The 15,470-nt window shown below is 47.6% G+C and overlaps 1 protein-coding gene across 5 annotated transcripts in view; it reads left to right on the plus strand.

Moving 5' to 3' along the window:
• Positions 1-15,470, plus strand: part of HECTD4 (HECT domain E3 ubiquitin protein ligase 4) — a 1,724,100-nt gene that overhangs the window by 1,010,909 nt on the left and 697,721 nt on the right. For all 5 annotated transcript variants that reach the window (XR_011199486.1, XM_069214810.1, XM_069214812.1 and 2 more), the window contains exons 45-46: positions 3,662-3,765; positions 12,274-12,435. Coding sequence is in view for 4 of the 5 variants with exons in the window: in XM_069214810.1 (XP_069070911.1) it covers positions 3,662-3,765; positions 12,274-12,435 (266 nt within the window). In the remaining variant the exon portion in view is untranslated. The remainder of the gene's footprint in view (positions 1-3,661; positions 3,766-12,273; positions 12,436-15,470) is intronic.

Genomic DNA, 15,470 nt, shown 5'->3' on the forward strand with positions numbered 1-15,470 from the left:
GGTCCCTTGTGGTCCCAGGCAGCGCCATTTTCCGCTAACCGCATGCTTTGAGTGTGCCAAGGCTTGTTGGTGGAATCCAGTGACGCAAACCAGACTGCAATCTTCTATTCGGCGTGAGACATCATCTGCACCAACCAGAAACCTGCATCCATCTTTGTGGGTGCAGTACTGACTATTGTTCTTCACCGGTGGGTCCTCTTTTGCACCTTCATTCGGGTTAGCCGGGGCTCCTGTTCTCCCTGGACTCTTCTGTGCTTCTTGGAGTTGGTCCCCTTCTTCCACAGGTCTTCAGGTCCAGGAATCCTCTGTTGGTGTCTTGCAGTCTCTTCTGGTTCTTGCATAATCTTCTTTCTCGTATTCTTGTGTGTAATAGGAAAGTTACTGCGGTTTACTCCTGCTTTCCTGGGTGGGTTATATTACTTACTTTTGGTGTTTCTAATACTCCCAGCACCCCTCTACACACTACACTTGCCTAGGTGGGAACCCAAATTTGCATTCCATTTTCTTAGCATATGGTTTGTGTTCGCCCTAGGCCCATTTCTAACTATTGTGATTTTTACTATTTGCACAGTTTTTGAACTGCCTTTATGTACATTTGTGCATACTGGTGTATATAATTTGTGTATTACGTAGCTCCTAAGGGAGTAAAGTCTCTATGGTATTTGTGGCATTTGTGTCACAAAAATTAAGTACCTTTATTTTTTGTAACACAGAGTATTTCATGTGTGTGAGTACTGTGTGACTACAGTGGTATTGCATGAGCTTTGCATGTCTCCTAGGTAAGGCTTGGCTGCTCAGCTACATCTACCTCTAGAGAGCCTGGCTTCTAGACACTGCCTACATTTCACTAATAAGGGATAACTGGACCTGTATAAAGTGTAAGTACCTTAGGTAACCACTACAAATCAGGCCAACTTCCCACAGTAAGTAATACAGTTTTTGAATTATTGGCAATAATCTGTTTTAAAAATGGACACTTAGTACAATTTTCAGAAACAGTTCCTGGGGGAAGAAATGTTAGGTTGTTTTACAGGTAAGTACAACATTTACAGTTTCAGTCTCCGGCTTTTAGGAAGTCCACCGGTTGGGGTTAAAGTTAACGCCAAACACCCACCACCAGCAGCCTGGGGCCGGTCGGGTGCAGAGGTCAAAGTTGAACAAATTTAACGTAGGCTTCTATAGAGATGGGGTACTCGGATTCAGGCCTGCCTGCAGGTAAGTACTCACGGCTTGGAGGGCAGACCAGGGGGGCTTAGAAGAGCACTGAAGGGGCCACAAGTAAGCACCAAACACAAACCCTCAGCGGCACAGGGGTGGCCGGGTGCAGGGGGCAAACAGGGCATCTGGTTTTCAGTGCTGGTCTACGAGGATACCCCGGGGGTCACGCAGAAGCTGCAGGTGAGGTCCAGGGGGGTGTCTGGGGCACACCACCAATCGGACAGGGAGGAGGGCGGCCTGCTGGACATTGAGGCACTGGGGTTCGATCTCTCCAAGGCCTGGGGGCGGCAGGTGCAGTGTGTTTCTAGGCGTCGCTATCTTCATCCGGAGCTTCGCAGTCAGGGGGCCCTCGAGATTCCCTTTACAGGCATCGTCGTTGACGGATGGAGAGGTCAACCCAGGTTGGGCACTTGCTCGCAATCGCCTGGGGACCCTTGCTGGATGGACCACTTGGACACTGCCCATGCGCGTCAGGTGCACAGGCATCAAAACTCGCGCATCCGGATTGAGGTGGGAGTCCTTGGTTGTAGAATTGTTTAGACCAAGACGCTGTCCTCTGGAGTTCTTGGTCCTTTTGGGTGCAGGGCAGTCCTCTGGAGTTGGCAGAGGTCAATGGTCCCGCTGGACACATTGCTGGTCATTTGCAGGTTCTTTTACGCAGGAGACAGGCCGGTAGGGCTGGGGCCAAAGCAGTTGTCATCTTCCTTCTTCTCTGCTGGGGGTTTCAGCTTAGCAGTCCTTCTTCTTGTAGGTCGCCAGGAATCTTGTGAGCTGGGTTCAGTGAGGCCCTTAAATCCTAGATTTAGGGGCGTTTTAGGGGTCAGAGGGCAGTAGCCAATGGTTGTTGTCCCCGAGGGTGGCTACATCCTCCCTGTGCCCACTCCCTTTGGGGAGGGGGGCACAAACCTGATCCTATTGGTCTCTTTCCTCCAAACCAAGATGGAGAATTCTGCAGGGAGTGGGGGTCACCTCAGCTCTGGACACCTTAGGGGTGGTCCTAGCTGGGGTGGTCACTCCTCCCTGTTTTCCCTAATTTTTCCACCAGACTTGCTGCCAAAAGTAGGGCTTTGTCCGGGGGCGGGCATCTCCACTAGCTTGAGTGCCCTGAGGCACTGTAACCAGAGGCTTCACCCGGCCGCCCCCTTGGCACTGAGGGTGTGTGCTTGGTGCTGACCTGTGGCCCCTCTGGTGCTCCTCTAAACCCCCCCAAGTCTGCCCCCCAAAGACGTGGGTACTTACCTGCCAGCCCCATAGGAGCCCATGTTAAAGCGACCTCACCTTTGACCTCCTCACTCTGCCAGCCCTGTGCTACTGGTGGTGGGTGTTTGGGGTTAACTTGAACCGCCAACCTGTTTACATCCTAACCCCCGGAGACTGAAGCTGTAAGTCTTGGACTTACCTCAAAACAGTACTAATTTTTCTTCCCCCCTAGATCTGTTTCTGAAAAGTCCTCTGTGTCAACTTTTAAAAGAGATTATTGCTATTTATTCAAAAAACGTATAACTTGCCAATTTGAAAGAAAGTGGTATTGATACATATGTTGGATACTTACTTGCACATGTACTTACCTGCATGTGAATCCTGTGCTACTAGAAATTAAGTAACAAAATATATTTTTGCTATATATAAACCACTGGCCTGGAGTTAGTTATTGAGTGTGTGCTCCCCTTTATTGCCTGTGTGTGTTCAACAAATGCTTTGCACTACCCTCTGGCCCTCTGATAAGCCTAACTGCTCGACCACACTACCACAAACGAGAGCATTAGTATTATCTACTTTACCCTCTGTTAAGCCTCTGGAGAACCCCTGGACTCTGTGCACAATATATCTCATTTTGATATAGTATATACAGAGGCAGCTTCATACACCTTGTATATAAATATTGAATTCAGGGGTTGGCAGCATTAATGTCTATGATTCTCAAACAAGCACATTGTAAGGCCTAAGATATGCTTGCTGGGGTGGGTCAAGGGTCTACAGCCGACAATTCGCTAATTTGTGGCAGTGGCACTGTTCTTAGGCAAGCGGAGATTAGAGCTATGTTGGGAGGTTCATGCTGCGCCCACCATAAAGACAAAAAGAAAAAATGGATACAAAATATGACGTATTGTAAAACACAATTAGAACTGTTCAATGAGGAGCTGCCAAAACCTTCACCCCATAAAACACATGAAGTCCTTTATCAACCTATTTACTTTCCACTCCAGATGAACTGTAGTATCCACTGTATTTGGAGCCAGATGTTGCATCATGTCCGATTCAGTACATTGTTATGTATGACATGGTATCTTTTTTATAATCTAAGAAACTTTGACAGTCATTGGTGACTGTAACGTTATCTGTTATGTCACTTTATGATGTTATTATTAAAACATCATAAATAAAACAAAAATAAGTTTAAAATGATCAGATATTCAAATATTTTCAAATGTGTTGATTACAGGTGAACGTCTATCTGTAGTAGAAGTACAGTGTGAAAGATTACGAATGCTGTATCGAGACTGTGCTCGCCCACCCCCACCTCCGCTGCAGACTGACAGAAGACAGGTAAGAATATCCACCAGCAAAATAGAAATTGCTACAATGTTATACATTGCTTCACCACAGATTGTTCCACTGTGTAACAGGAAAATGCCAAATATTTAAAAATGTGTTTAATAATTTGGAGAATTGTTTGGTTACAATGTTACTTATAATAATAATAATTTGTATTTATTAATTGTATTGAGTATTTAAGCGTTAATATGCACATTTATTTTTGATTAAATAAAAGCTAAATATTTAATAAATATGTATAATTTTAAATATGAAATACAAAATATATATTTTGGCTTTAGAGTTATGTAATTGTATTTGTTAGTGTTTGTAAGACATTGAATAGTCTTGTTTGCACAATTTCCCTAGTATGAGTAACTGTCAGTCTCCTTTACATTAGTAACCTTGACTTGTGTCAAATGCTAGTCACCCCATACTGTTTTTTTAAAACAAATTATTTTTAGGAACCGAAAAAACAGCCATTGCATCTTGAAACATGTGACCATTAATAACCCCTCTTTGAAGAGTGAATTGGAGTGGGGAGAGCAAACAGTGTAATATCACATTTAGCAGTATAGACAAACACCCTCCTGTTAACAGACAGTAAATGAGCAATCCCCCACTTGCCAAGTCCCCCTGAGGTTGAGCACCCACTTGATCAGTCCTTACCCCTGTAGGCCCCCCACCCATCCCAGATTTTGCACCACTTTTCGGGATGCCCCCTACTTTCATATACTATTTTTTCCACGCTGCGACACCAGTCCAGGTCTGCTCTCCACTCCTGAATAGTTGGCGGGGACTCCGTGCCCCACAGCTTTGCTGTGTTGCGCTTGGCGATTACAGCTGCGATTACTAGCCATGTGGCCTGTCAACTCGACCAGTGTTCCTCCCCCTTCATGTCTAAGAGCAGTAGACCAGGATCTAGCGGGACTGTTGTGCCCAAAACCCGAGAGGCCTCTCCAGCCACCCCTTGCCAATAAGTCTGTATTCTGGGGCAAGTCCATAAAATATGTAGGAAGGTGCCCTCCATCCTGCATCGTCGTAGGCACTGTGTATTCTGTGTCCTCCCCATCTTATGCAGTACCACCCTGGAATAATATGCCCTGTGAAGGATCCTAAGTTGTATTAGTCTAAGTTGTGCCTTAATTGCTACCACCCTTGGGCTCTGTCTCGCCACCTCCCAGTCTTCATCAGGAAGTGTGCCCAAGTCTGACTCCCATTTTGCCCGTAGGGATATCATCGGGTCGGGTGAGTTGTTCAGTAGTTTCTTATACACCAGGGAGATGGCCTTCGATTTGAGTGGCTCCACCATGAGTCGATCTTCAAGTGGAGCTGCTTCCGGCAGTTGCTCGTTTCTTGGAACATACTGACCCAAGGCGTGCCGCACCTGTAGGTACCAAAATTGTTCCGTTCCCGCCATTTCGTATTTTTTCTGCAAGTCCTCAAATAAAATAATCGCCTGGTCCCTCCATATACCCCCCAGATGTTCAATCCTAACCAATGACCATTTACAGAATCCACCCAATGACCTCAAATCTTTTAGCGAATCACTGCACCACAGGGGTTCCGCGCTGTCAGAGTAGAGCCCCAACTCAAGTAACACGTAGCCTCCTGCCAGGCCCTCACCACCGTTGCGGTGTGGGTCGGCAGCGACCGCACACTTCCTCTAGTATAGAGGGCAGATTCATATCCCCCCCCACCCCCCACCCTCCCCATCATCTGTTTGTCAACCCGGAAGGCCGGATCTCCTGGGTCCGCAAATGCCCAGTCATTAATGTTAACCAGTTGTGTCGCCCAGTAGTAGCGAATGGGATCTGGAATGGCTAACCCACCCTTATACACCCTGAGCTTCAGTTTCGCCAGCGCCACCCGGGAGCAGCCACCGTCCCGTAATAGGTGCCTAATCTCACAGTCTATACTCCTGAATACCTCCGAGGGTATCGCATAGGGTGTGTTTTGAAAAACATACAAGAGGAGCGGTAGCGTCATCTTGAGGAGTGCGGCTCGGCCCATCAAAGTCCGGGGCAGTGCCCTCCAGTGAGCCACGTCCCCGCGGAGCCTGTCCAGCTGTGGCTGCAGATTCCTGCAGTTCCTGGTGACATATATGCCAAGATATTTAAAAACTGCTTCGCAGACCGGCACATCACAACCCGAGGGCAAAGCAGGCGGGACACCGATCAGTGGGAACATTAGTGACTTCTCCCACTTATCCCCAAAGGTATCAAAAATTTGCATTATCCAGTCAATGGACCCCTCCGGTCGAGTCACATACAGTAGGACGTCATCTGCATATAAAGAAATGCGTTCCTCCCAAATTGTGCCTGAGTCTATACCCTAGATCAATGGGTCCTGCCGTATCCAGGCCGCAAACGGCTCGAGTGCCAGCGTAAAGACGATAGGGGATAGTGGATACCCCTGACGGGTGCTCCTATTAAGGGAGAAGGGCCGTGACAACGCCGCATTGGCTCTTACTCATGCCACTGGGTCCTGATATAATAATCAAATCCATGACAAGAAACGTGGGCCAACCCCAAATCTTTGGAGCAGCGCAAAAACATAGGGCCATTTCAGACTATCGAAGGCCATCTGGGCATCCAAGGACAGCAGCACCGCCTGCTCCCCACCAGGTCCTTCGTCATTTGCAGAACACCGTACAGCCTCCGCAAGTTCAAGCGTGTGAACCTGGAGGGCATGAAGCCCAATTGGTCCGGATGCACCAATTTGGTAATAATTAGACTTATCCTAGATGCCAGGATCTTTACAATGACTTTCACCTCCGTGTTTAGTAGAGAGATGAGCCTGTAAGAGGCGCAGCTCTCCGGCGGCTTTCCCTTCTTTGAAATCACGTCTACCGTTGCCATCCGCTGATTCAGCGGCAGCTGTCCCACCTCCCTTGCTTCTTCAAACATGGTCAACATATGCTTCGGCACTGTGCTTCCCAGGCACTTAAAAAGCTCGCCGGGAATCCATTTGGTCCCGCCGCCTTACCTGACTGCAGCCCCTTCAGCGCATCTGTGACCTCGTCCTCTGTGAGGTCGGCCTCCAAATCCTGTCTTTCAGACTCCAAGAGTGTCGGCATCTGAATGTCCAGCAGAAGGTCCAAGCAGTCCTCCCCTGTCATTCGAGACAACGAGGTATAAACTTCCTCGTAATAGGTAGAAACCGCCTCCACTATCGACTCATTCGATTCACAGTTAATTCCTTCCTTGTTCCGTATATTCCAAACTCAGGAACGCTCCTGGTCGCATTTGTCTAGCCAGGCCAGGAACTTGCCCACCTTGTCCCCGACATCATATAAACGGCATTGCGATACCAGGGCATAAGCCCTGGCTAGTCGCTCGGCCAGAGCGCGTAGATTGTATTGTTTTAGACGTAACTGGTGCATGAGCTCCCCTCCTGTCCCATCCCCGGACTGGGAACAGACCTCCAAGGTGGCTATTTCGCACTCCAATTCCGTGATCTGCACGTGTTGTTCTTTTCTCCTCCCTCCAATCATGGCCTGTGTCTGACCCCTAAGGACCGTCTTAAAGGCCTCCCATAGTATGGCAGGGGAGTCCACCGACCCTTCGTTCTCCTCAAAATACCAGGCCGCCCCTTCTCGTATCCCATCCACAAAGGATTTATCCCGTAGATACCAAGGATCCAACCGGGGTGGTTACGAGCATGTCGGTGTGGAGCCCAACACTGTGACCGGGGAATGGTTGGAAATCTCCCTCGGGTAATGCACAGCCCCCCGGAACCTGCCTCCATGTGCCCTGCTAGTCAGTAAATAATCAAGTCTTGCCGATCCACCATGTGGGGCTGAGGAAAAGGTCAATTGCCTCTGTCCTGGATTCTCCTCTCTCCACACATCCACCAGACCAAGTGAGGTCACCCCCCAGGACCAGCAAACCCTCCGGGAGGTCAAGTAACAGTGCTCCCAGGTCTGTCAAGGTGGGCCCCTGAAGTCGTGGCGGAGCATGAACTGAGTATATGTTAAGAGTATGTCCCTCCCAAGTCCCCGAGACTGCTACTTATTGTCAGAGGACATCCCACCAGGTGCGTGTTCCAGTGAATGGTATACATTTTTTAAGAAGTATGCCCACTCCGCGTGACCCGGCTGTGTAGCCCACGTGAGCTATCAGTTTGTACCCAAACCTGTCTAGTGCCCTGTAGAAGTTACCTTTTAGGTGTGTTTCCTGTAATAAAACAATGTCAGGACTGTGTCTATGTAAGTACTGGAGGACTATAATTCGTTTAACACGACTACCCAGCCCATTAACATTCCATGTCATGACCCTGAGGTCTCCCGCCTTTAAGCCTGCCATGTAGTGTTCACCCTCTCTGTCTCACCACCTGTGTCCTCCCTCCTCTTAACAACGTCTCCTGGTGTCGCTATGCAGTGCAATGGCTCACGAACTTGGTTGAACTGCAAAGTAGAAAATACCATCCTCTTATGAAAACTCCCCCCACCCTGCAACCCCCACAGCAGGCTCTGAACTGCCCCCCCCCCCCCCCACCAACCTGCAGAGCGCCTGTCGCCCAAAACGTAAACTACTGACTTCTCGCCTTTAGTATGTCTGTAGTTAGGTCAAAGCAATCCCCCAGAGCATCACATGATACATCATCCGTTGCGTCTTAACCATTGTAGGAAGTTGGCTCTGTATGTACTATTTCAAAGTAAGAAATAGCATGCACAGAGTCCAAGGGTTCCCCTTAGAGGTAAGATAGTGGCAAAAAGAGATCATTCTAATGCTCTATTTTGTAGTAGTGTGGTCGAGCAGTAGGCTTATCAGAGGGTAGTGTTAAGCATTTGTTGTACACACACACAGGCAATAAATGAGGAGCACACACTCAAAGACAATTCCAGGACAATAGGTTTTTATATAGAAAAATATATTTTCTTAGTTTATTTTAAGAACCACAGGTTCAAGATTTACAAACAACACTTTAAATGAAAGGTATTTCACTCAGGTATCTTAGGAACTTTGAATTATCACAATAGCATGTACAGTTTTGGCAAAAATGGCAATAAGCTATTTTAAAATTGGACACTGCAAAAATCAACAGTTCCTGGGGGAGGTAAGTATTTGTTAGGTTCACAGGTAAGTAAAGCACTTACAGGGTTCAAAGTTGGGTCCAAGGTAGCCCACCGTTGGGGGTTCAGGGCAACCCCAAAGTTACCACACCAGCAGCTCAGGGCCGGTCAGGTGCAGAGGTCAAAGTGGTGCCCAAACAGAGCCCTATGTGCCCATTCCACCGCAAAAAACGATGACAGTCTTTTGGGGCACAGGTGATCAGGGTTTCTACAAAGAGCTCGGTGCCTGGGCCCTCGGCACCTTCCGGTACCCCCACTATCCTTACATTATTCCTCTGCGCTCGCCCTTCCTGGTCCTCCAGGCGCACCCTCAAGCTTTTGTGATCCGCCGTAAGGAACTGCACCTGATCCTCCATTGCCCTAGATGTGGATTGTAGACATGCTATATGCGTTTCCGTGGTCGAAACTTTGTCGGAGACTTTTTGAAGGTCAGCCCGTAGGAGGCCCACATCTATCGCCACAGTGTCAAGTCGTGGCTCCACGGAACCTTTCAGATCATGAATGGCGGCCATAATCTCGCTCAAGAGGGGTTCCCGCGAGGGGACTATCTCCGACCCCCGGTCACGCATCTCTCCAACGCCTACCGCGGCCCCCGCGTAATTGTCCATCTTATTGGTCTGCTGCGTGTGCCGGCCTTTGGTCCTCACCATGCTAAATTTGGCCCGTCAGCCAGCCTCAGGCCCCCACCAGGCCTCAGATCTCAAACTCACCACACAATTCAGGCTTCGGATGGGGGGTGACAGCCAAACCACCAGCCAGCGATTCAGTGAGACATGTTCTCCTCTTCACACCGTCGGTTCAGCCCACAGAGGGAATGAGCACGCGGGGTGGAGGGACAGGACCCTCCCCACCAGTCCGCAGACACCACTCCTGTGAGGTCACTTTCATGCAGGCCCTCTGGTCCGCACCTCTGCCTGTCTGTCCCACCTGTTGGTCCGATCCGCACCACTCTCTGAGGCCCTGGCGGGTCCCTCATCACCTCTGTGCCGCACTCGGGGCCCGGGGGGAGGTCAATACCTCACCACATCACCCCCCCAGCTTCTCCGATCTGCCACTCCGATCCGCTTCCAGGGGCCCCAACCAGGAGCCCCTTCTTCCCGCGCCGCCCCCGCCGGCCACCTCCACTCCGAATCACAGTCGGGCCTCGCTAGCGCTCCGCGGGCTGGCCCCGTACTCAGCTGCGCTTCCTCATCCAGCGCCGGCGGGAGCAGTATCTCAGAGCCACGACCCGGAGAAATTCAGCATTAGTCACGCCTCCCAGCGTCACCGCTTCACTCCTCTCACTCACAGGCTTACTTTCCGCCCAGATGATGCGGATTTAAGACAGGATTTGGGGGATTTTAGTGCATCATAGCGCGGACCTCTTTTACATGTTGGCCATCTTGGGCGGCACTTGGCCACGCCCTCCTTTCCCCTATACTGTTAACCTTGATCTCTGTCATGTTACAGTCTCCGCTATACTACTAACCATGGCTTGCCAGTTTGAAAGAAGCGGTACTCCTCACCCTCCTGAAAGGGTGTAAGGGCACTTATATACTCTTTAAAACCCCATTTTCCTGAATGCTTTGTAGATCAGATTTCATAATGTCTCCCTTTATTCTCTTCAGCTGATTTGCAGCACTGTATGCCTCCCTCCATTTTAGTTGTGTTGTGGAGCTTTAAAGATCTTGGTACAGTGCCTTTGATGGCAGTCTCCTCTCTGATATGTCTTGGACATTTCCAGGGGTTTTCCAAATCAAGCAGTGTGGTTTCCTTCAATGTCCATATTTCATTCTACACACCCCTCATGTATGCTTAGGTAATATGGTATGAAAATGTAGTAGTATGTGCAATAGTTGAACATCTGCTCAATATCTGTGGTTTTTGTTTCTCAAGTCATTGGTTTGTTAGTAGAATGTTCCAGTTAATGGACACAAAAAATAACATATCAGTTAAATGTTTGAATTTCATGTTGTTACTCTAAATGTAGTCAGTGTTAAAACCTTGTAAACTATCCTGTAGTCTTGGCTATGTTCCAAAACGATCATTCTGATGGATACAACTACCTGTGGATTCCTCACCTCATGAATACTCCCATGGCGCCAGCATTCTACGGAAATCTTCTTACTAGTCTCTGCACGTCGACGAGGACGTCACTGTCTCGCACAGGTAACTTCGGCGCCGACTGAAGAGCAGATGAAACGGATGGACCCACCGGAGTCACAGGCCGAAATCTCGACGTCGACGGGATGGAAATCCCTGGGGCCAATCCCTCCGAAGCCATCGGAGCGGCCACCGGCGCCGACACTGGCGCCGAGCCCACGTTCCCAAACGGGAGAAAGGGCATAAAGGGTGCCGGCCGAAGAGGCGCAGGATCACCCAAAGAAAAGGCCAAAGGCCCAGCCGGAGCACCCCCTGGAGCCATCTGTTGGAAGATGGCATACATCGCATTCAAGAATGCGGAACTATCGGCTCCAGGGGTGGGAAAAGCCGGATACTGGGGTGCCTGACTCGGAGGCGACGCCGGCCTCGGCGTCTGCGCCGGAGAAAACACCTGAGGCTCCAATACCTCAATCACCGACGCCTGTCCAGGCGAAGTTGGAGAAGTCGGAGAGAGCAACGGCGTCGAAGGATGCGGCGTCACCGTGGGGCTGACCTCCCATGTCCTCCGGCGCCGATCCGGAGACCTGGAACGAGCCTCCCTTGAATGACGCCGAGATTCTCTACGGCGCCGGGAGTCTCGATGACGCCGATGTCTTGGAGAAGACTTTTTCTTGTGATGCTTCTCCTTTGACTTGGCCATAAACAGCTTCGCCTCGCGTTCTTTAATGGCCTTCGGATTCATGTGCTGACACGAATCACAAGTCGAGACGTCGTGGTCGGAGCTCAAACACCAAAGGCAATCGGAATGAGGATCCGTCACCGACATCTTGCCTCCACACTCACGACAAGGCTTAAATCCAGACTTTCTCTGCGACATTATTTCCACAGAGAAAGAGTACGCAGCAAGATATACACTGTAACCGCAAGAGTAACAGTTGCTCCCTCGAAGATAACCGTTTCGAATGCACGGAAAAAAGGGAACTGACGTCCGCACGTCGTCGAGGACCTCTTATTGCCTGTATGACGTCAGACGGCGTCGCGTGCGAGACAGTGACGTCCTCGTCGACGTGCAGAGACTAGTAAGAAGATTTCCGTAGAATGCTGGCGCCATGGGAGTATTCATGAGGTGAGGAATCCACAGGTAGCTAATGTATCCACCAGAAAAGTCGTTACCGAAGGTAAGTAACTCGTTCTTCTTGTCCTTTTCTAATTACAACATTTTTGTTCCTCGTGAACAGAAATTATTTCAAGAACTCTGTTATCTGATGTTTGTAGCTAGATTGGGTCTATTTTTTGTACTGAATTGGAAAGTAACATAATTTTCTTGTTGTTTATGTGGTTGATTTTAATTTCTTCTGTAGCCAAAACAGATTACATGGAGCCCATCTCGAGTGTTCCCGCCAGTGAGAGCCTGCATGTTTTCATCCCATCTGACATCAGTAACATTTTTGGCTGACCCTAGTGCCGGTGGTGGATTGCCAAGAGGTACATTTATCTATGCAACATCTGCAGTTCCCATACAGGTAAAAGATCTCCAGAAATGTGGAGTCTCAAACTAAACTGTTTTACTTTGACATAAAAGCTTTCCCAGTAGTGTAACAATGGTGGCACGAGTTTCTATTAATTATTATGCAATATGTGCAAGTGGTCAGTTGTAAGTCACTGGTGCATATTTGTCATATAGATAAGTTCTCCAGTATTGGATCTTTCATAGATACACATGCTTGAATTATTTCCTGTCATCAAGGTGGGAGTCTCTTGGTAACTTTAAAACAGCAGTTCAAATGATTATCAGTCTAAAAGATGCTAAACATTGCCACTTTAATACCATGTTCACCTCTTTGGCATATGCCCGAATGACCAATGAGATGAGTGCCCCTAGCTGTCACCAAAGGCCTTTTTGCCTCACAATTCTACCACACATTGTGTGGAGAAGGAGTCCTAGAGCCCATCTCTGTCTAATGATAGATTAATCAGGTTTTTCTTGAGAAATTTGGCTTCTTCCCTATCCTTAAGTAATTTGTGCTGAAAGTCTCCACTACGATCTCTGGAATGAGCAATGTGTTAGACTTTTGTAATGGAAAAACTCCTATATTGATAGTTGATGACTCTTGGGCCCTGATTGTGGGTTAGTCAAGGTACGGTACTTACAGTTGCAATAGGTACTGACACCTTGAAGTGAAGTGTTCACCTGGTGAAGTAGTCGCCACTTGTTCCTAGTTTCCTCTCCCATTGTTTTGTAATTATGGGAAATTTACCTAGGGTATGCTTGGACTTTTTTGACCAGCAACATTTTGGGGAGAAAATTACATGTGTGGGGAGCAATAATGTACGCAAACTCATTTCCAGTTTGTGCGATTACAGAAGTTTATGCAAATATCAAAATTTAAAGCCATTGTCTTGATCAGGGCTTAAGACTTGATATCTACAAGCAAAGTTGTTATTAGAATCTTATGAAGAGAGCCTGTTCAAGGCATGACTCGTGGGGAAAATGATGGTCCCCATAAAAATGCATTTATTTCCGTCAACCTGATCATGTACCAATGAACTGCAACATGTGTAGGACATTTTCAGCTAAGATTCTCAATGACCGTGAAGGAATCCTTTAAGGTGGCTGCAAAAGGCTAAAAAACTAAAAAGAAATCTGGAAGGCAATCAAGCTCAAGTTCCAAACGTCTTTTAGACATGTCTGCAAGATCACCATGTCCAACAACTAAACAAGGGCAAAAGAAGAGGAAAGCATCACCAACTATGCTGCGGTCACCATTTCCTAAAATAAAGAAATAAAAGTTTCTCACTTCATTAACAGTACCTCTGTCAGTGTCACCACCATCAACAACACATATTCCCAGGTAGAAAACATGGGTAACAGTGGTCACAGTCTTCAGGGCTTCTGTCCACACCTCGGTGCTAGTGAGAACCCTGTTGAAAACTGACACATTGATGGAAACATCAAAGATTGCTTTATTAAAAGCCTCTGCCTATTACATTGAAGCCCATGCTTCCAGAGGAAGCACAGTCAGTGGTACCGTTGTTGGACTTGTTGACATCAGACCCATGACTCTTTCTCTGTCGGTGAAAAGTTCAGCATAGACATGATTTGTACTATTATATATATTTCCGAAGCATACTTGGCCCAGCAAAATACCTCTATTGCCACCATCACAAATACTAGAGACCAAGACAGAATAATAAGATTAAAATCCTAATGACCCTTATGGAGCAGCCTACAGTCCATTTGCAAAGGGAATTTGACAATCGCCAATCACCTTTTTACCCTAACTATTCCAAATACTGGGATTATGTCTGAGTTGAAGCATTTGCATACTGTAAAATTCTTAAGAAACAGAATATGGAGAAACTGTGAAAGACCCATGACGTACATACCAGTTGAACTTATCAAAAACCTCAGCCATATGAGATAAACTGTACCTGTATTCCTATGGAACCAAGTCAGCAACCATCGACTGCTCCTCAGAGCCAGCCTTCAGTACAGCAGGAATCACAGGGACCAGACGCACACATGCAGGACCTTGATGCATCTGCTGCATTTGAGCCTATCATACCAGCTAAGCCAACATCTGCCTGTCCTGTTTCACAGATATTCCACTACAACAATACAAGTAGATGCATTCAGTGGTGCCAAATGCTTGGATGTAGAAGAAAACTCCTAGAGCCTTTAAGGGCAAAAGGTGATGATTAGTACGACTACATTCTTCCTATAGCGGAACCTCCCACAAAGATCCTCCCATCCCTCACTCACAGAAACTATGTAAACTCTCCACTGGATGACATCTCAAGATTCCATATTCAGGTGAAATAGACATCAAAATAACTAAACCTCCCAGTGACTACCAAAGAAACTGATTTTTTTTATTTCATGTCCGGGAACCATCCAGAAGACTGGTCAGGCCAATTCATATAGTGGACAATCTGTTGCAAATAGGCAGAAAGTAAATGCAGACTAGCCATTATGGCACTAGAGGTACATAGAATTGTCAAGAAACATAGTCAGACAACACACCAATCTGTCATGTAAGAAACCTGGAGGCTGGTTTTATTTGTCACACAAACAGCCCAAAAGAGGTCCAGAAACCCCAGAATACCTTGTCCTGGACCATAAATATAGAAGTTTGCAGAACGGATGCCTTCGGGAAGAGGGTGTCTTCAAAGGCTGCATTTTCAATTAGAGCTACTAATACAATGACCACACTAGATAGATATGAGTGCCAAATGTGGTTAGACATCTCAGTAATGTCCATATAACAGGTGGGTGGGAAAGCATCTGCAGCACTTGTAGACTCTGTGATGGACGGGACAAATTTAGGATTCCAACAGCTGGTAGGGGCAGCAATTCTTAGAAAGCATAATTGGCTAAAACAAGCATCTTCGGACCGGAAGAGCAAAATAGGATTCTAAATATGCCCTTTGATGAAACATTATTTGGCAAATATGTCAGTGATGCGCTGAACATTCTCAAAGTGGATACAGACACGCCCACATCTCTAAGTGTACTACAACAATGTTCACATTCCTTCTTTAGAGGCCCTTGAAAATG

The sequence above is a fragment of the Pleurodeles waltl genome, chromosome 11 (genome assembly GCF_031143425.1).
Source record: "Pleurodeles waltl isolate 20211129_DDA chromosome 11, aPleWal1.hap1.20221129, whole genome shotgun sequence".
NCBI lineage: Eukaryota > Metazoa > Chordata > Amphibia > Caudata > Salamandridae > Pleurodeles > Pleurodeles waltl.